The sequence below is a fragment of the Canis lupus genome, chromosome 10 (genome assembly GCF_048164855.1).
Source record: "Canis lupus baileyi chromosome 10, mCanLup2.hap1, whole genome shotgun sequence".
Lineage (NCBI taxonomy): Eukaryota > Metazoa > Chordata > Mammalia > Carnivora > Canidae > Canis > Canis lupus.
The window spans coordinates 58,063,155-58,084,819 of record NC_132847.1 but is presented as its reverse complement, the minus strand read 5'-3'; the positions used below and the strand labels follow the sequence as shown (position 1 = coordinate 58,084,819).

At 45.1% G+C, this 21,665-nt stretch overlaps 1 protein-coding gene across 2 annotated transcripts; it reads left to right on the top strand.

Annotated features, from left to right (window-relative positions):
- Positions 1-37: 37 nt before the first annotated feature.
- On the top strand, positions 38-4,583 carry ALG2 (ALG2 alpha-1,3/1,6-mannosyltransferase). Of its 2 annotated transcripts, none has more exons than XM_072842083.1 (2): positions 38-411; positions 3,082-4,583. In XM_072842083.1, the coding sequence occupies exons 1-2, from the start codon at positions 64-66 to the stop codon at positions 3,982-3,984; spliced, it is 1,251 nt and encodes a 416-aa protein (XP_072698184.1). In that variant the 5' UTR covers positions 38-63; the 3' UTR covers positions 3,985-4,583. The 2 variants fall into 2 exon arrangements, with proteins under 2 accessions (XP_072698184.1, XP_072698185.1); XM_072842084.1 differs by having other exon boundaries at positions 40-264.
- Positions 4,584-21,665: the final 17,082 nt, after the last annotated feature.

Genomic DNA, 21,665 nt, shown 5'->3' with positions numbered 1-21,665 from the left:
CCGGAAGGAGCATGCGCGGAAGCCGTGAGGGAGGGGGCGGGGCGCTGGCGCGGCGTCGCGAGCATGGCGGAGAAGCGGGGCCGCGACCCGGAGCCTGGGCCCAGCCCGTCGGTGCTGTTTCTGCACCCGGACCTGGGCGTGGGCGGCGCCGAGCGGCTGGTGCTGGACGCGGCGCTGGCGCTGCAGGCGCGCGGGTGCAGCGTGAAGCTCTGGACGGCGCACTACGACCCCGGCCACTGCTTCGCGGACAGCCGCGGGCTGCAGGTGCGCTGCGCCGGGGACTGGCTCCCGCGCAGCCTGGGCTGGGGCGGCCGCGGCGCCGCGGTGTGCGCCTACGTGCGCATGGTCTTCCTGGCGCTCTACGTGCTGTTCCTCGGCGACGAGGAGTTCGACGTGGTCGTGTGCGACCAGGTGAGGCGGCCGCGCGGCCCGCCGGGGAGGGCGCCCTGCGGGGAGTGCGGAGCCGAGCCCCCCCCGCCCCCCCGCCCCGGCGTGCGGCTCCGAGCCGCCGGCCTGACCTGCGGAGACGAGCTCCGGGAGCGACGCTGGTTCTCGAACGTTACGGACGCGCTAAGGTTGCACGTGGTTGCGGGGCCCGCAGAAGCGATCCTGGCGCGGCCCCGCCGTCTGCGTGTTGGCGCGGTTCCCAAGTGGACGGGGCTTGGGGCTCGCCCTAGGGACGCGAGCATTACACGTCCATGCAGAGTCACTTTTTACTTCTCGGTGACCCGTGTGTCTTCGCCTCTTTGCATGATTTCCTTTGACTCGACCTCCAGGCCACATGCATCCTTCGCACTGCCTCCAGGTGTTGCAGACAGGCCACTCCGCTCCTCTGCAGCGTTGTGTTGAGAGCAGGCGAGACTTGCCGTGCCCTGTTACATCTGCTCTCCCTTTTAGTCTTGGAGGAAGTCAGTAATAATGCCCGCCTGAATCTGCGCTCTAGCTATTTTGGATGCTGTGCTTTCCCCGCCCCCCTCCCCCGAAAAAAAAGCAAATTTATTTTTAAAAGTAACATTTACTCAACAAAAATTCAAATAGTGTAAGAGAGTGTAACGTGAAAGTCCCATCCCAGTTCCACTCCCCAAAGGTAGCCCCTGTTAGCAGTTTCTCCTGTAAACCCCCGGAAACTGCCTGTGGCCGCCCCCGCATTCGCCTCTGTTCTCAGATGGATCTTCTTTGCAGTAATGAGGATGACACACCTACTGTTTGATAAATCGCCCCCCCCTTTTTTTTTCCACCCAAAATTCCTGTTCGGGACATCTTTATCAATATTGGAGGTTCATTTCATGTTTCTCAATGGTTGCTGGAAAATCTGCTTTTGGTTAAAAGCACCATAATTTATACATTCACCTGTTAAAGAACACTCCTTGTGACCAGCGTGTTGCAAATAGATCAGTATTGTAATGGACATTCTTGTACCTTTTTTCTACTTCTGTCAGCGTGCCCTTTGAGTGAATTCCTGGAAATAAAGTTGCTGTCCAAGAGTTTATTTTAAATGTCAATAGGTATCGCCAAGTTTGCCTTTCTAAGAGGTTGTGTCATTTTGCTCTCCCACAGGGTATCCCGTTAATTCCATGCTCTTGTGCACAGTGGATGTTATCAACCATTTTAATCTTTGCAAATTGAAAGGGAAATAGGTTTAAGAACCTATTTCTTTTTTAAGACATGGACATTTCCAAACATCCTGCATGTGTCACTAGTCATTAAGCATGAGGCAGCCAAGACTATGGTGAATAGAAAAAAAAAAAAAAAAAACAGAGTTTGGAAGTAGGAGACCCGGGTTTAGTTCCAAATCTGCTACTTTATAACTGTGAAACTCCCTATAAACTTGGCATAAATCTTTCTATAAATCTTAAGGTGGTAAGTGAGCTAGAGATTAAGTAACTTGTAAAGATTACCCAACAAGAAAGTCTCTAGTAATGGCTGGCACATAGTTCGTGTTTAGTAACGAATACGATTAACATTTATTGAGTAATGCTATGTGCTAATTTCTTAAGCATTTTACATGTACCCGTGCATTTAGTAATCACAAAACAATACAGGGGTTTTTTGAACTGCAGTTGTCACCATGTTATAAAAGAGAAAACTGAGGCATACAGAAGGGTAGATTACTTGCTCATGGTCAAGCAGTCTTGATTCCAGAGCCTGAGCTCCACTTCCTTTTTGGAGAAACCTAGTAGAGCTACTCTGTTCCTGTATGGTAGCCAGTAAGCACCTGCAGCTATTAAACACTTGAAATGTGGCTAGTCTGAACTGAGATACAGTGTAAGTATACACATCTGATTTTAAAGATTTAATGTGGAAACATAGAATGTGAAGTGTCTCGTTAACTTTTTTGATAATGATTACATTTTGAAATGATAATACAATTTTTTAAATATTTTATTTATTCATGAAAGACACCCAGACTTAGGCAGAGGGAGAAGCAGGCTCCATGCAGGGAACCCGACGTGGGACTCGATCCCTGGACTACAGGATCACGCCCTGAGCCAAAGGCAGACACTCAACCACTGAGCCACCCAGATGTCCCTGAAATGATAATATTTTAGATAAATATTTTTTAAAACTTCACCCTTAAAAATCTTTGTAATATGGTTACTAGAGGGATCCCTGGGTGGCGCAGCGGTTTGGCGCCTGCCTTTGGCCCAGGGCGCGATCCTGGAGACCCGGGATCGAATCCCACGTCGGGCTCCCGGTGCATGGAGCCTGCTTCTCCCTCTGCCTATGTCTCTGCCTCTCTCTCTCTCTCTCTCTCTCTCTCTCTCTCTCTATGACTATCATAAATAAATAAAAATAAAAAAAAAAATATGGTTACTAGATTTTTATTTCCATCGGACAGTGCTGTTCTAAGGGAAACCATTGGACTTGCAGCCTTAAATATTTAGCACACAGCCAGCAGATGTCTGCAAGCCCTCCCTACACCAGGCCTTGTACTGGGTGAGTCTAGGGGAGCACAAAGCAGAATCAGGCATTGCCCACAATGAGCCCACAGACTAGCAGGCAGGGGGGTGGTTGTACATTTGACTTGGTTGAAGTCAAGTTGACCAGTCTGTATCTGCTGTTGACTCTTGCTTTGGCCAGGTGTCTGCCTGCATCCCAGTGCTCAAGCTGGCCAGACGGCGCAAGAAGATCCTGTTTTATTGTCACTTCCCAGATCTGCTTCTCACCAGGAGAGATTCTTTTCTGAAACGCCTATACAGGGCCCCGATTGACTGGATAGAGGAATACACCACAGGCATGGCCGACTGCATCTTGGTCAACAGCCGGTTTACCGCTGCCATTTTTAAGGAAACATTCAAGTCGCTGTCTCACATAGAACCCGATGTCCTCTACCCATCTCTCAATGTCACCAGCTTTGACTCCACTGCTCCCGAAAAGCTCGATGACCTCGTCCCCGAGGGGAAGAAGTTCCTGTTCCTCTCCATCAACAGATACGAAAGGAAGAAAAATCTGACTTTGGCACTGGAAGCCCTAGTAAAACTGCGTGGGAGATTGACATCCCAAGATTGGGACAAGGTCCATCTAATCATGGCAGGTGGCTATGATGAAAGAGTCTTGGAGAATGTGGACCACTATCAGGAATTGAAGAAAATGGTCCAACAGTCTGACCTTGCACAGTGTGTGACCTTCCTGCGGTCTTTCTCAGACAAACAGAAAATCTCACTCCTCCACGGCTGTACCTGTGTGCTTTACACACCAAGCCATGAACACTTTGGCATCGTCCCTTTGGAAGCCATGTACATGCAGTGCCCGGTCATCGCTGTTAATTCGGGTGGGCCCTTGGAGTCCATCACCCATGGTGTCACAGGGTTTCTGTGCGAGCCTGACCCAGTGCACTTCTCAGAAGCAATGGAAAAGTTCATCCATGAACCTTCTTTAAAAGCCACAATGGGACTGGCTGGGAGAGCCAGGGTGAAAGCAAAGTTTTCCTCGGAAGCCTTTACAGAACAGCTCTACCAGTATGTCACCAAACTGCTGGTATAATCAGACTTTTTTTTAAAGGAATTTGTGCTGTATTCGTTAGTATCATTTTTTGTAGATTGCAGACTCATTTCTGAGACCTAAAAAGAAACCTAGAGTCCATTGTGGAAGCAATTAAAAGAAAAATACAATTGAATCTTGAATCTGAGCCACTTTCCTATGCACCACACCTTCCCATCTACTTTTTCAGAAAAACAAAATCCTGTTTATCCTTTAATTATTTCATGTCTTACCAGTGTTAATATATAAAAATGATGCAATTCCATATTCACCAGAATCTTTCAATTCTGTTTTTTCTAGGCTATTGTTGCTTTGCCTACAAATTTTGAGTCCTCGTGTGCCTTACTTGGTTTTGATAGTTTTAAGTGTATTATCATTAAAGTTGATTAATTTGGGTTCATCACATAATGAGAACAGGGTCACTGTAGTTCGCAAAATCAATGCACCTAAGCATTCACTATCCTCTGTTAGGAAATTTTTATTAGTCATACCTTTGCCTGGATCCATAGAAGAATGTTCTGTACTTCTTCACAAAGATGATTTATTATATTTTTGCACAATGAGATGTGACAATAAAAGATGTTTATCTTAGGAAAAGAAAAGGGCCTCTGGGTTCTGTTTGGTATTGTTAGGAGTGTGGACAGCCAAGCCTGAAGCCTGAAACAGTAAACCAGGTGTTGAAGTAATGGGACATTGTCACTCGTGGGTGTGCATCTTACTGTATGGTTGGTTTCTTCATGTCACCTGAGTCGTTGGCTTTGTTCATATTGTTATTTTGTTAAGCTCCTCCTACCTGTTAGACACAGTTACTGTGTGTCCTTCAAGTCCTGCTTTCCATGCCATGGCTGTGAAGCTTTCCTTGACCCTCCTCCCACCTTCCTCTCCCCAGCCTGTGTGTGATCCTCTTCCATGTACCCTAGCCCTTTTGTGGCACTGAGCAGTTTTAGAGTTCCCTACTTACTTGTTGGCCTAAGTAAAATAAACATAAAGCACTTTTCAATGTATCTTTAAAGCTAAATTCTTTTTTTTTTTTTTTACCACTTTTTTAAAAATTCCAGCCCAACTTGGGGCTTAAACTCACAATCCCAAGAGCAAGAATCCCATGCTCTACCAACTAATCCAGCCAGTGCCCCAAAAGCTAAATTCTTTTTTTGAAAAAAAGCAATCAGTGATCACTAGCCAAAGGCTCCACATTCATCACTTCTGAGAGTACAGACCTGAGAGCCTAACAGCCTTAGGCAAATTACTTAATTTCTGTGCCTCAGCTGCTTCATCTGCTGTAATATTTTACATTCTTCATGGAGTAGTTGTGACATCACAAAAATACACGTAAAGTACTTAAAAACAGTACTTGGCACATGGTATGGGCTATAGAGATACTAGCTATTTTATAATTTGGGGAGACTGAAAACCTGCAGAATTTCCACGTGGGTTCATGCTGCACTTGTGTATTGTTCTTTGGGGTTTTTTTTTTTTACAGAATGAAATTTCAGGTTGTAATTTATCACCTTAATCTATATCGCAGCATTTTCATGAAATGAAACATCTGTACCGGAAAGGAGTTCTCTAAAGCAATCAAATATATTAAGTCTTTTATAGAAGAGTTGAGTTTGCTTTTCTTTGTCGTGGTGAAAGTTTGTGAAAGTAGGTCATCCCCATTTTGTGGGGTTTGTGTTTTGTGGCTTGATGGGTGTGTTGCTCCAGGGAACTACAGCCTGTGCAGAAAGGCCTGGTAGCTCTGATCCTGGCTTTAAGACAGACTGAGATCCCTAACCGGTAACCGGTGCCTGACCATTCAGAGCATTAAAACTTGCCTATTTGACCATTTTTATGCAGATCCAAAATGGACTCCAGGGGTTCATGGGCCTTAAGTTTAGCTTCCCTTCATGGTCTTAAGGCCCAGCAGGTGACACTAAGACCACAGAACTAGTGGTGGGGGTGGGGGGTGCGGGATGCAGAACCCTGCGTGCCCTGAGCCTCCAGCCTCTGATGGATTAACTCCTGGCTCCGAGACCTAGGATGGAGTTTTTGCCTCTAGGGTCTGTTCACAGTTTCCTAAACAAAGCTGAAGTTAGGGAGAAGAGAAGCATAGCACCCTGAAGTAAGCTGTCCAGGACTCTCCCAGTAGTAATTCTAGCAATGACTGTGTGCTGGGCACGATACGACATGCACAGCCAACAGCTCATTTATCCCAAGAGTTCCATGAGGAACTTCCCTTTATAGATGAGTGTGGCTAAGCAGCTTGCCTGTGTCACACAACCTGGAGGGATGGGCAGTCTCAAAGCCCTCCAGTTGCAAAGTCCAACCACTCTCCCCTCAAGTCTGCCTTCACCCCAACCAAACTGGTGTGGCATTTCTTCCGTGAAACCCTCTACGGTCCTGCCGGTGGGCCTATTGAGGTCTTCGGGGCTGGAAAGGTCTTGCGAGTCATTTGCCCCCTTCAGCCTCAGAGTAATCTTGTGAAAAGGGTGTGTTATCCCCCCACTGTACCCACAAGGAAGCTCAGGGAGATGAAAGGCTTGCTCAAGGGTTGAAAAGTGAACCAACCAGGATTCAGCAGTAATTAGCCGATCCATCCGGAACTGCACACGCCAGGATTTCTCAGCCCACTCCCCTTCAGTAACTATAAATATCACGAACTTGGGAGTTCGCAAAGCTCTTTCCAGGTTGTCTCATTTGCTCTTCACAGGATCATTCCAGGTAGCTGAGTCCACAGTAGAGAAGCTACGGCTTACAGCCGGGAAGCCCTGGAGCTGTAACTCCAACCTAGCCGTCTGATGCCAGGTCAGCAGTTGTGTCAGTTGTACAACAGAAGCCTCTTCAGTAAATGCTTCACCGCCTTCAGCCTGCCCCACTCCCAGCTCCTCTTGTGCGACCTCGCTCCACGTCTGCCAGCACAAGGAAAATGAGGCACCTGAAGGAACGCCGCCCAGCTCTCTGCTTGCTGCCACCAGTGCGCCTGTGCCAATATCACTAACTCTCCTGTGACCTCCTTTCTTTGCATTTCCAACTCCCAGCATCAAATCCGCCCAGAGCTGAATAGGACCCTAGAGGTCACCTGGCCTAATTTGCTCCTACATAGGTGGGAAAGCAGGCCCGCCAAGAGAAGGAGACCTGCTTAAGGTCAGAGAGGGTCATTGTAGGCCTCCTCAACTTCTTCATGAAGCCCCGCAGGTCCCCTGCACTAAACCCTCCTCTATGCCACTTCCTTAGAACCCCTTACTCCTTCACCCCTAACCTCAGCCCCTGCAGCTCCATCTCCAACAGCCTGTGAGGAACCATCACCATCCAGACACGAGTGCCACACCTGCCCGCGGGGGTGGGGAGCTTTCCAAATGACAAGCTCAATTTCCAACCTGTGCTCTGATCAAACCTGTACTCCCTCCTCGGGAGGGAAGTGAGGGAGGGGTCTTAGCCTACTGACTCTTGAGCCCAGGAGCTGCCGGAGCCAGCACTCTGCCCTTGTCAAGAGGATCAGAGGATTGAGTAGGGTTCGAAATCAGGGTGAATTGTCCTTGTGGCCCAGAGATGTGAACATAGGCAAATGCTGAAATATCTTGTAGGCAGCACTATCACTAGCCAGCCACTGACGTCATTTCAGACAAATATAAAAGTCTCTCAGGGTGTGTGTGTGTGTGTTGGGGATCTGGGGGGGAGACGCACAAGCATAACATAGATGTGACTTGCCTTTGTGACCTGCCACTCACTCAAGAAGTTGGCGAGCACAATTAGAACAAACTGCTAAAGGACTCCTGGGTGGTTTAGTAGGTTAAGCATCTGCTTTTAGCTCAGGTCATGATCCCGGATTCCTGGGATCGAGCCCCATGTCAGACTCCCAGCTGTACATGGAGGCTGCTTAAGATTCTCTCTCTCCCTCTGCCCCTCCCTGCACCACATGTGCATGAAGGCAGTGCATCACGGGGCTGGATTGCCCTTAAGGGTACCGTTGGGAGTCTGCCTATGCCAGGGAAAGTCACACCATGGGGCAACGGGTAGTCGGTTTAAACCACCCCAATGGGAGTATTTCCCTCTCATTTGAATGTTACCTAACTCAATATTGGGAGGTCCACCAATAGTCAAGACAGTGTGGTACCAATGTAAGGATAGATGAATAGATCACTCCAACAGAATTGAATTCTAAGATACATCTGCACATATGTGGTCAATTGATTTTTGCCAAAGGTGCTAAGGTAATTCAACTGGGAAAATATAGTCTTTTCAAGAAATGGTGCTCGGACAATTGGATATCTGTATGGGGGGAAAAATGAGCCTCAACCTTTACCTCACATTATATACAAAAATACACTTGATGGGGATTGTAGGCTTACACGTAAAAGCTGGAGTGCAGAACTTAGAGAAGAAAACAGAAGAAAATCTCCATAACCTTGGGGAAGGCAAAGATTTCTTAGATAGGATACAAAGAGCACAAAGCCCAAAGGGAAAAATTGATAAGCTGAATTGCTTCAAAATTAAAAACAGCTGCTCTTCAAAAGACACTGTTTTTTTTAAAAAATGAAAAGACAAGCCACAGATTGGGAGAAAATATTCATAGTTAACATATCTGATAAAGACCTGCAGCCAGGATATGTAAAGAATTCTCAGAACTCAAGAGTAAGAGGACAAGTAACCCACATTTTTTAATGAGCAGCAGATTTGAAAGACCGCAGGAAATATACACATAGCCAATAAGCACATGATAAGATGCTCAACATCTTTGGTCACCAAGGAACTGCAAAACTGCAAATTAAAACCACAGCACAGGCCCACTGCACACCCATAAAATGAGAGGCTCTGAGTAAGAATGTTGACAAGGATATGGAACATCAAGGGTTCTCACCCATTGCTGGTGGGCAAACAAAAAAGTACAAACACTTTGGAAAGCAGTTGGACAGTTTCTTATAAGGTTAAACATGACACCTAGCATCCAAACGAGCAATTGCACTTGCCGGTATTTTGCTTAAAATAAGTGACATATCTGAACAAAGACTTTTATTCAAATATTCACAGCAGCTCTACTCATTAATAGTCAAAAGCTGAGGGGCACCTGGGCGGCTCAGTCAGTTAAGCCTCTGCCTTTGGCTCAGGTCATGATCCCCAAATTGTGGGTTCAAGCCCCATGTCAAGCTCCCCACTGAGCGGGGAGTCTGTTTTGCCTTCTCCCTCTGCCGCCTCCCCACTGCTTGTGTTCTCTCTCTCTCTCTCTCTCTCTCATTCAAAATCCTTTAAAAAATAGTCAAAAGCTTAAAACAATCCAAGGGTCCATCAGCAGGTGAATAATAAATAACCAAATGTGGTTCTATACAATGATATATTTCTCAGCAAAAAAAGGATGAACTGATAAACACAACGACCTAGATGAATCTCAAAAGCCTGCTCAGTGAAAGAAGTCAGACACGAAAGAACTCCTACTGTATGATTCCATTAATATGAGACTTCAGAGAAAAAAATCCAATCTACAGTGACAGAGAGCAAGTCACTGCTTGCAGCCCAGGGTGAGGCAGGGACCCACTAGGTAAGGGCACAAAGGAACTTTGGGGTGATGGAAGTGTTCTATGTATTATGATGCTGGTTATAAGGATGGATGAATTTGTCAGAACTAATAAAATACGTGCTTACATGGAATGTATGTTACTGTATGTAAATCATACCCCATAAAGTTTTTTTTTAAAGCACATGTGCTGTAGTTTCATCTGTATAGGAAATGAAAGAAGTTATAAATGAAGAAATGCAAGAGTATATGTGCATATGTAATTATAAAAGTTTCTAATTAAACATATACCAAAGTGGTAGCTTTGGTCATCCCCAGGTGAGTGTAACTATCAAAATGCATTAGATTTTTCTTCTGTTTGCTTTTATTTTTTGAAATTCCATGAGCTGACTTTCTCATAAGAAAATAAAAGAAAATCGAACATAAAGTATAAAATACTCTTAATGGTCAGTTATGTTTTCACAACATGTTTTTAGATATTTGTGGCCCTCTTGGGGATGTATAGTTTGTTCTAACTGATCCCTTATTATTACATGTTAAGATTGCTCTACCTTTTGGCTAGTATGAGTAGCCTAAAGGAAAACGGACTTGAGTTTCTAAAAGCAAATATTTAAACTTTTAAAAAGGAAATTATAGGGATCCCTGGGTGGCGCAGCGGTTTGGCGCCTGCCTTTGGCCCAGGGCGCGATCCTGTAGACCCGGGATCGAATCTCACGCGGTACATGGAGCCTGTTTCTCCCTCTGCCTGTGTCTCTGCCTCTCTCTCTCTCTCTCTCTCTCTCTCTCTCTCTGACTATCATAAATAAATAAATTATTAAAAAAAGGAAATTATAAAAGCAAAAGCATCCCAAAAATGGACATATGAAAAGGTTGCCAAACTGCCTAGCAGTACACCAAAAGAAAAAAAAAAAAACACAATTCTCAAAAAAAAAAAATCACTAACTGATGATATTTCTTTTCAAACCAAATCACCATGTTGGCCAACTTACTTTCAGCCAAATGTTATTCCTCTGTTGTGTTGTGGAACCTGAAAACCTAACTTAACACTTCAACTCAATAGAGCAATACAATATCCTGTGTCAGGACATACGTACCACTATTTAACATCCTTAACAATTAGAACTCTTTCCCTTGCAAGTGACAGAAACCCAATTCTAGCTTAGGCAGAAAAGGGAATTTTTAGGAAGCTACAGGAATAGATGATGTCATTCCAGGAAAAGTTGCACACCTGACGGGGGACAAGTGCAGGGATGTAGCTAGGCTTGAGGTTCAAACAGAACCAGCAATTCAAATGCCACCAGAATGTCATTTTTTTTTTACAGGAGACTTCACTGTTGTCCTGTAGACTAGTTTCTCCCTCGTAGCAGGAAACATGGTCACCAGTAGAAGCCGAGACCTCCATCCACTGTCTGTATCACCAGAGAGGATCAGGTCCTCTTTTTCAGACTTTGGAGAGATACCAGTGAAATCATGAGATGGACCCTTCTCTTAAATGAATGCAGCAAGTCAGGGCCAAGGTTCTACAGCTTGCCAGGCCCAGGTTGGTTCCCGTGGACTGTGGCCAGGATCCAGGATCCAGGATTGACAGCAGCAGGACTCATGGGGCTGAGAGAAGGGACCCCAAGGTAAGCAAGAGGAAGGAGGTTAGAAGTCGGTGAGTCGGGCAGACAAAATAGGTGTCCTCTCCAGTACTCAGAATGGGGGTCCCTTAAAATATTCCACTCCAGGGGCCCTGGCCAACAAGCCATCCCTTCCAGCATACCTTTTGCTAATTGCTTCCACTTCTATAATAAAGCTTGCTGATATCTGTTTAGGACCTATCTAGTGCAAGGGACTGGAATAAAGAAATGAAATTGTTGGGAATCCCTGGGTGGCTCAGTGGTTTAGCGCTGCCTTCCACCCAGGGCATGATCCTAGAGTCCCGGGATCGCGTCCCACATCAGGTATGGAGCCTGCTTCTCCCTCTGCCTGTGTCTCTGCCTCTCTCTCTCTCTCTCTCTCTGTGTGTGTGTGTCTCTCATGAATAAATAAATAAAATCTTTAAAAAATAAATGAAATTGTTAACATTTAATACTCTCTAAGCTGTAGAATTCTGCATTGTTCAATATTAATATTCCCAGACTAGACTTTCTTTTTGTTCATGTTTGAATAGCCATATTTTACCCATATTTTAACTTAGAAGGTTTTTTTGTTTGTTTGTTTGTTTGTTTGTTTGTTTAATAAGTAGCCTTAGTTTCCTTTAAAAACATCAGATCAGGGGCGCCTGGGTGGGTCGGGGCCCTGGCTGGGTGTCTGCCTTAGGCTCAGGTCATGATCTCAGAGTCCTGGGATTGAGCTCCACATTAGGCTCCCTGCTCAGTGGGAGTCTGCTTCTCCCTCTCCCTCTGCCTCTCCTCCTCCCTCAGCTCATGCTCTCTCTCTCAAAAATAAATAAATAAAATCTTTAAAAAATAAGCAGAGAAACCTTGGATTTAGGGTTTTTTCCCCCCTACATCTAGGTATTGGTCTTAATGCTTTATGAAAGATTACTGGAATTGCTCTTATTATACCTTTAAATAGAAAGAAATGGATATCTTTTCTACCCCCCCCCTTTTTTTTTTCTTAAAAAAATCACTTGCTGGGGCACCTGGGTGGTTGCTGGTTAAGCATCTGCCTTCAGCTCAGGTCGTGATTGCAGAGGTCCTGGGATCGTGTCCCACATCAGGCTCCCTGCTGAGGGGAAATCTGCTTCTCCCTCTCCCTCTGTGATCCTTCTCGCTCTCACTCTCTCTCAAATAAATAAACAAAAATCTTTAAAATAAAAAAAATCACTGCTTTCCCCTTCTTCATTTTTTTAAAGATTTTTTATTTATTTATTCATAGAGATGCAGAGAGAGAGAGAGAGAGAGAGAGAGAGAGGCAGAGACACAGGCAGAGGGAGAAGCAGGCTCCATGCAGGGAGCCCGATGTGGGGACTCAATCCAGGGTCTCCAGGATCACACCCTGGGCCAAAGGCAGCACTAAACCGCTGAGCCACCTGGGCTGCCCCCTTCTTTTTTTTTTATATATAATAAATTTATTTTTTATTGGTGTTCAATTTACCAACATACAGAATAACACCCAGTGCTCATCCCGTCAAGTGCCCCCCTCAGTGCCCGTCACCCATTCACCCCCCTTCTTCATTCTTTTGATCTGCATTGTTCTATGCTGTCATCCTGTTTTTTTAATAGAAATGATTTCTCTCAAATACTTAAATCTTTTGATGTCAGTTTGACAAGATATTTGCTACGATTGCTTAGACTTATTTCAATGCAATCAACTGGTCTCACTATTTCCCACAAGTTCTTATCGGCCATCCTTGAGTTTCCTCCATGTGGAACGCACCTTTATATGACTTATTTTTCAGAGAGAACATACGCATTTGCGAAATTAATTCCCATTGTCTTCACATGTAAATAGCTTGATTGTATATAAAATTATTGAATCCCATGTTTTTCTTTCAAAGCTTTACAAATGTTGTGTTATATTCTAGGTAGCTTTTCCTTATAGTATGTTCTGGGGAAAATAAGCTGTAAAAGATGCTTCAGGAGAAAAGATTCCATGATCACATAAGTATGGGTAATGTTCCATACACCTGGAATTGTGCCAGACGAAGCAGCATAGTAAAGGCCAGGAGACCTCTTGAGGTAACGAAGATGGTTTAACTTTATTTTCAGTGTATCCAAGCTATTTGATCACCGAAATATTGAGAAAAAGCAAATGACCAATCACACGGTAGTAGTTAACATTCGTTGAGGACATACTATGAACCAGGCGCTGTTCTAGGACTTCTCCGATGTCTGCCAACTCATTGGATTCTCACAGCAGTTCTATACGGTTGGTGGAATTTTTCAACCCATTTTAACAGATGAGAAAACCGAGGCAAATGAGCTTAAACAAGCAAGCTAGAAAATGATGAATTCAAACCCAACCAGGCAGCTGTGCATTACAGCCTTAAGAGCCGGCAGGTCAGAGCACAATAAAGACAGCTTCTCTACCTTTTCCGAGCCTGAAACACATAACAAAACATCTCACTGCACCAGAAAGAAAAGGGAACTTTCCACCAACCAGTCTGGAACAGAATTTGCCTCCCCATTACGGCAGAGGTACCTTGGAGGGTAATCTGATTATCGTCAGCGCAAGTGCTCTAACTCTGCCGTTGGCCACCGTCCAGGACCCATCACTGAATACTCATCACCTCATCAATTCAGCCTCCTCGACTGACGGGCAAAACAACATCCAAATATTCATTGCACATCTGTGCCGGGCAGATTATACATTAGCAATTCAAATCTGCCCGGCGCACTGGCCATTCCCGCAAATGCGTCTGTTTGGGTGAGATGCCTTGTTGTCTGGGACGGATAATAAGGCAACTCGGTCTAATCTTGAAGAACAATCAACCCATCTTGCGAAGGTGACTGGCTGTGTGTGTTCTTGCCCTGGCAGCGTCGGAACAATGGCCCCATAATGCACTCGACTCAGCTGGCGATGAAGTCCCATCCTGATTAGTAGCCGTGGCTGGTGTCAATCACCACGAGATGCACCATTGTCCTCTGGTCCCCAACACAGTTTATTTACAGGAAAACAAAGGCTTTGGGGGGCTATGGCTGCTTCCCAGAGATTGCAAAATAGATTGAGCTGTCAAGCACACAAAGTAGATGAAGATTAATGAGTTGTGTGGACAATAAATGTGAAGAGATGACCATGAATATGCTAATGGGCATTATCCAGATACACTGTAATTGCTACCAAAATTAAAAGGTGGCATGAAGAAGATGGGTCACGAGGTGACAGGGAGATAATCTTGGACGCTTGAGACACTCACCCCAGATAAGGCCCACTACAGGTTTCCTTTCCCCGATTAAACCATCCCAGAGCATCATTGTTTGCAAGCTGTCTGAATAGGCTCCTTTTAAACAGGGGCATAAGGGGTGGGGTAAGGGGTGAAGCTGTAAAAGTTACTTTAGGGAAAGGTGTAATTAGAATAAGGAAGGTGCTTATCAAAGGCAAGAAGCGATCAGCTGTCAGGCTCCCTCTTCATCCCCCAGCGACAGAATGAGGGACACCACTTCAAACTTGGTACCCCCCACCCCAGGACAGAGCCACACAATGCTATTTAGATCACCTTCTGGGGAGGAGTGGGTGAGTCTTCAAATTATTCAATACTCTGATGATTTTTTGAAAGTAACATGATACAGAAATTTGAAGAACATAATGTTTAAAAGCGAATGAAATTTTGTTTCCATGAATGATTTGATTTTGGAAAATCTTTCTGCTGTACAACTGTGGCATGACTGGTCCCACCCAGCCCTGTAGCTGGTCCGCAGTCTCCCATGTGGCGGGAGTTCTGTTCTGACAGACTGTTCTCTGTCCCGGTCCACTCTCCTTCCTTTCCATCCTCACCTCTATGGATGGAGGTTAAGTTTGAAAAATAACAAACCGAAGCAATGCTCTGAGAGGTCATGAACACTAGAAAGAGAAATTTTTTCTTGTTTCATAGTATCTATCCTCTGGGGGACCTGGGACACTGAACCTCATCCCCCGGAGGTCTATGGGACACTCACCCCTTGATTGTTAAGAATTCCCCTTTGCTCCTTCAGGATAGAGACCAGGCACATATTCCCTGGACTACCCCAGAGAAAGGGCTAGCAGGAGGAAAGGAGTTTTGGTGGAGAAGAGGGCAGAGGGTAAAAAAGAGAAAGGAAGGTCAGGAGAAAGAAAGGATCTCAGGGACTATCTCAGGCTGACTCCTTATGGGCTGAAATCTGCCTAACAGGAGAAAAAAAATGAATTTTGCCCAAATGTATGAAACCATCTCCCCAAAAGGGGTGGAGAAGAAGGTGCTGCCTGCAGTAACTTTGGAAATGAGTGGTGTCTGTAAAACTAAAGGCAAAAGGAATGACATGGAAGCTTTTTACTCTAGCTGACAAAGTGGTTGCCCATGGGGGTGAAGGTTAATTCTGAAACTACTCTGTGTGTGCACTAAAATCGGATAGCTAAGTAAATGGACGGCAGATGGTGGGAATGGGTTCCTCATTGTCAGCATGGGGGTTCATAGGTGAGTATGATGAGGGCAGCAAGGGGTTGGAATTGATGACAACACTATGAATTCCTGTTTAACTTACTATAGACACAGACGGCCACACACAGAAATAGTATGGGGGCGCCTCAGTGGCTCAGTCTGTTGAGTGTCAGACTCTTAATTTCTACTGAGGTTGTGATCTCAGGGTGGTGGGATCGAGCCCCACCTGAGCTCCATGCTCAGCATGGAGTCTGCTTGAGATTCTCTCTCTCTCCCTCTGCCCTTTCCCCAATTCTCTCTCTCAAATAAGTAACTAAATAAAATCTTTTTTGAAAAATTTAAAAAATAAAGAAATACATATAGATGTGTATGTATATATACACCGGTTAGTGTATACACATACATTTCCTTGTCTTCTCAGCGGAGAGGCCTAGAAAATGGCCAGAACGCTTTGGTCACAACAGGTACACCTAGCACCTGAACCATGGTTTCTAATATCATTCTCCAGTAAAAGGAACCACATAGCTTCTTAGAGAAACGGCCAACCCCAGAAAATGCTCAAGATGAGCCTAGAACATCTTGTAATGCCAAAAAGAAAGAAAGTGCAAAAAAAAAACAAAAAAGGGAAAAAAGAAAATTTAAAACCCACACTGATAAGGGGGCTGTGTCAATGGGACAAGGGAGCAACAAAATAAATACAATTGTACTGGAATGTAATCCAAAATATAAAATAAATATCCACAAGTCCAAAGTGATCTGAATAAATGACAAATAAATAAATGGGGGGGGAGGAAACAAATTTTTCATGCAGAAAATATCCCACCTTTAAGGAGATGAATCATAACTCCCTATGTGTTAACTTAGGGGCTCTGCATGGTTACTTCCTTCCAAAGGCTACACTGTGGAAAGAGGGAACAAGAGTAGCTTGATAGTGGAGACATCTGACCAACACTACTTGGGCCAGATCACCAAGGTCAACAGCAACAGTGATCAGTCATGTTGACAGGACGTACCCCAGATGCACTATGATGAGAAGGGCAATTTACCTCTGTGGTCTTCCTCCCCCTAACCCAGAACCCCAGTCTAATCATGAGAAAAATATTGGAAAGTCCCAATAGAAAGACATTCTACGAAATCTCTGATGCCTCCTCCTCAAAGTAATCGTTGGGCGGCCCGGGTGGCTCAGCGGTTTAGCACCACCTTCAGCCCCAGGCGTGATCCTGGAGACCCGGGATTGGGTCCTGTGTCGGGCTCCCTGCATGGAGCCTGCTTCTCCCTCTGCCTGTGTCTCTGCCTCTCTCTCCCTGTCTCTCATGAATAAATAAATTTTTAAAAATCTAAAAAATTAATTGTCAAAAATAAGGCAAGTCTGAGCAACTGTCACAGCCAAGAGGAGCCTAAGGAGACGTGACAACTAAATGTAATGTATAGTGGATGGGGTCTTGGGACAGAAAGTGGACAGGGGGGTAAAGTGGATAAAAACAAAGAAATCTGAATAATGTCTGGACTTGAGTTAATTATAACATATCAGCAATGGCTTATTTATTACCCGTGACAACTGTACCGTCCTAATATAAGATGCTGGTAGGAGAGGGAACTGGTTGTGAAGTGTACAAGAACACTGTACCACCTTTGCAATTTTTCTGGGGGTCTAAAATATTCTAAGATAAAGTTTATGTGGGAAAAAAGGAAGTTTGCAGCACCTTTTGTGCTCAGTAGCAAGCTCATAGCAAGACTATTCCTTTTAGTAATGGACTGTGCTTGCGTGGCCTTCCGATGTGCAGGTCACAGCCCGAGTTCTTAGCTGCAAGCGACAAAATGTACTCTGAGTAACTTCCGCAGTGGGGGGACTGTGCTGTAGGACACCGAGTGGCACACGGAATATATGAGAGGGCCTCAGAGGCCATGTGGCTGGGACAGGGTGGGCATGCAGAACCGGCCCTGGAGAGACCCCACTGCTGATGCCAGGAACCCACCTGCAGTCGCTTATGCTCCACGGTCTACATGGTCTGCCCTGGGATGGCACAGCTTCGGATGCAGCCACCCGATCTGCCATCCGGGAAGTGGGTGCGGCTGCCACCGATACCTTGCCAGAATGGCTTCTGCAGGTAGTTTGCAATTCAAATCAGGGGCATGAGTCAGGTTTGGCCAAGCCCAGGTCATGGTCCTGTTCTGTAGGAAGGAGACATGGCAGCGAGTATTTGACATTTTCAGTTTCTTTTTACGATTTTAGTTGTTCATTTATTTGAGAGGGGGAAAGGGCCTGGGGATGGAAGCAGCAGGCAGAGGGAGAGGGAGAAGCAGACTGCCCCCTGAACAGCAAGCCCGATGCAGGGCTCGATCCCAGGACCCTGGGATCATGACCTGAGCTGAAGGCAGATGCTTAACTGACTGAGCCACCCACTTGCCCGCATTTTCAGTTTCTACAGCAGGAGGGTGTGAGAGCAAGACTTCAGGATGAGTCTGAGGGCTGAGCTGGGTTTTTCTCCAAGTTGTTGATAAATTGGCATTTCCTTTCACTGGGTCTGTGGGACAAGCCAAGGGAACCCAGTTAAGATGGGGATCACTATCGAAGAGAAGGAAGGATCTAGGTTATGGATGATCCAACTACACAGGGCTAAACCCAACGTAGATGGGACCAAAATACTTGTTTTTAGTAAAATCACTGAACAAGTATAATGGACTGCATTGTATTCCCCAAAATCCACATGCCAAGGCCCTACGCTGTAACTGTATTTGGAGGAGGTAATAAGGAGGTAATTGAGGTTGAGTGTGTAATAGGCCCTAATCCAATAAGGACTGGGTCCTTCTCAGAAGAGGAAAAGACACAACAGCATATTCTCTCTCTCTCTCTCTCTCTCTCTCCTTCTAGTGCACACAGAAGAAAGGCCATGTGAGGACACAATGATAAGGTAGATGTCTATAAGCCAAAAAGAAAAGTCTCAACCCTGATGGCCCCTTGGTCATGGACTTCCAGCCACCAGAGCTCTGAAAGACTAGATGGCTATAGTCTGAGCCCCCCATCTTTGGTGTTTTGCTATGGCAGCCTGAGCTAAGACAGCAGACAGGTTTTCAGGGGGAGTTGTTCTAGAGCTGGCAGTGATCTTGTTTTCTGGAAGCTCCTGTCATGGTTTCTGTGGAATGCTGTGAGAAGAATCGCCATCGTACAGACATCGCCTCCACTGAACGGGGTCTACTTCCTGCTTAGGTATCAGAGCTGTTCACTCCAGTGGCCCTGTGCACAGCAGAAGGGCAGGGGGCAGAGCTCTAGCTTTTTAGTTAGACAACACAGAGCTTGAGTCTCTCCTCTGCCACTTTCTAGGAGGTGACACTGGGCAAAGTATGTCTCTGAGCCTTCGCTCTGGGATGAGAGCCTACGCTCTTCCCAGTACAGTTGAAAAAGGTAGTCCAAAGGGGCCAGCTTTTCTCACAACACATGGTATTTGTTGTCACATAAAGGCAAGCCCTGCAGGGCCTGTGACTTCTTTCAAACAGGACTCTGCAATGCAGGCCAGTGCTATGGAAGAACACAGTGCCATTGGCTACACTGAGCAAAGGTCATTTGCACTCCAGGCAAGTAAAAACAGCATTAATGCAGATTATAACAAAACATCTTAAAAAAAAAGAGAGAGAAGATTTTATTTATTCATTCATGAGAGACAGAGAGAGAGAGAGAGAGAGGCCGAGGCAGGAAGCCTGACGTGGGACTTGATCCTGGGTCTCCAGGATCCCACCCTGGGCCGAAGGCGGCGCTAAACCACTGAGCCACCCGGGCTGCCCAACAAAACAGGTTTTAAAAAAAAGAGAGAGAAAAGAGAGAGAGAGAGAGTTGGATACAGACTTAATAATAGACATAAAATTTTTATGGATTTTCTTAGTAATAACAATATATACAGGACTATATTCTTATCTTTAGGAGATTTATGCTGAAGTAGGTAGGGATAAGGAGTCAGGACATTTGGAAATTACTTTCAAATGGCTTTGCAAAACAATTTTAAAAGAAGTAGAAAGCAAGATAGAGCAAATATGGGGAAGTGTTAAAGTAGATAATGAGCTCATTGAAATTGGTGACCTTGATAGATCCATTTTTCTTCATCTACTCACCATCCATTCACTACTCCCTGCCCAAATCCATTCTCCAGTCTACCGGGCACATGGCGGGCACTTGATATATTTGGTGAATTCATATTAAAAATAAAATCCCCTTTACCTGCTAACATTTGCATAGCTAAGCAAAGACACGGTTCCAAGCCGTTTGCAAAGAAATACCCACAACTAATGGCTTTCATAAGTAAACATAATCTCCTTAAAATCACAATTGAACATTGATTTTTTTTTCCTCCCAGAGTCTAGTGTCAAGCAAGAGCCCACTTGTCCTCTGTCCCAAGATGCTCTTGTTGGACCCTGCATTCTCGGAAGACCTGGCTTCCGGCCCCCTATGCATTTCTCCCAATCCCATGCGCCCTCACTAGGGTCCCTTCCACGGCAACATCTTGAGAACAAACCATGTGGGAAAAGCAGTTCAATGGAAAATAGCACATGTGTTGTACATTTTTTTTAAGATTTTATTTATTCATGAAAGACACAGAGAGAGAAAGGCAGAGATGTAGGCAGAGGGAGAAGCAGGCTCCAGGCAGGAAGCCCGACGTGGGACTCGATCCTGAGACTGCAGATCATGCCCTGGGCCAGGGGCAGGTGCTCAACTGCTGAGCCAGTTTTGTTTTGTTGGTGGCATTAAGGAAGACACTGAAGAACATCATCTAAGAGATTATTTTGAACAGTATGGGAAAATGGAAGTGATTGAGATCATGACTGACCGAGGCAGTGGCAAAAAGAGAGGTTTTGCTTTCGTGACCTTTGATGACCATGACTCTGTAGACAAGATTGTCATTCAAAAATACACACTGAGAATGGCCACAACCGTGAAGTAAGGAAAGCCCTATCGAAGCAAGAGACGGCTAGTGCTTTGTCCAGCCAAAGAGGCCAAAGTGGTTCTGGAAACTTTGGTGGTGGTCGTGGAGGTGGTTTTGGTGGGAATGACAACTTTGGTCATGGAGGGAACTTCAGTGGTCGAGGTGGCTTCGGTGGCAGTCGAGGTGGTAGTGGATATGGTGGCAGTGGGGATGGCTATAACGGATTTGGTAGTGATGGAAGCAACTTTGGAGGTGGCGGAAGCTATAACATTTTTGGCAATTACAACAATCAATCCTCAAATTTTGGACCCATGAAAGGAGGAAATTTTGGGGGCAAAAGCTCTGGCCCCTATGGTGGTGGAGGCCAATACTTTGCCAAACCACGAAACCAAGGTGGCTATGGCGGTTCCAGCAGCAGCAGCAGCTATGGCAGTGGCAGAAGGTTTTAATTACTGTCAGGAAACAAAGTTTAGCAGGAGAGGAGAGCCAGAGAAGTGACAGGGAAGCTACAGGTTACAACAGATTTGTGAACCCAGCCAAGCACAGTGGTGACAGGGCCTAGCTGCTACAAAGAAGACATGTTTTAGACAATACTCAGGTGTATGGGCAAAAAACTTGAGGACTGTATTTGCGACTAATTGTGTAACAGGTTATTTTAGTTTCTGTTCTGTGGAAAGTGGAAAGCATTCCAACAAAGGGTTTTAATGTAGATTTTTTTTTTTGCACCCATGCTGTTGATTGCTAAATGTAATAGTTTGATCATGACGCTGAATAAATGTGTCTTAAAAAAAAAAAAAGAATGAATCAGACGTTTTAAAAATTCTATTAAACATTTTCAGATTCTTTCACTGTTTCAATTCATGTGCTATTGCTTTTTCTCTTATTCCAAAGGAAATTTTGGAAAAATCAGAAATCAAGGACAAGGAAAATGAAGTCATCCTCACCCCAAAAAATGACTGTCACATTGCTATAGGTTCTTCTGTATAATAATAATGATAGATATTACCACTTAGTGGGTGGTTACTATGGAGCAGGCACAAGAATATGAGAATATGGGATTTACAGATGAAGAAATCGAGGCTGAGAGAGGGTCCCTTGCCCAGGATCACACAGCTGGGAAGTGTGAGACCGGGATCGGACCTGTACATCTGTTTACCTCCAGAGGCCAAACTTGTAACCATAGCACTACACTCTGTCCCATAAATCTCTGTCATTTTTTTTCCAGGTGAAACCATTTTATCTC

What these genes read in the sequence shown, in the direction of transcription:
- ALG2 (XM_072842083.1), top strand. Translation starts at nt 64, where the DNA reads ATGGCGGAGAAGCGGGGCCGCGACCCGGAGCCTGGGCCCAGCCCGTCG. An exon ending in ACGTGGTCGTGTGCGACCAG is followed by an intron (nt 412 to 3,081) that starts GTGAGGCGGCCG and finishes TGCTTTGGCCAG; the next exon opens with GTGTCTGCCTGCATCCCAGT.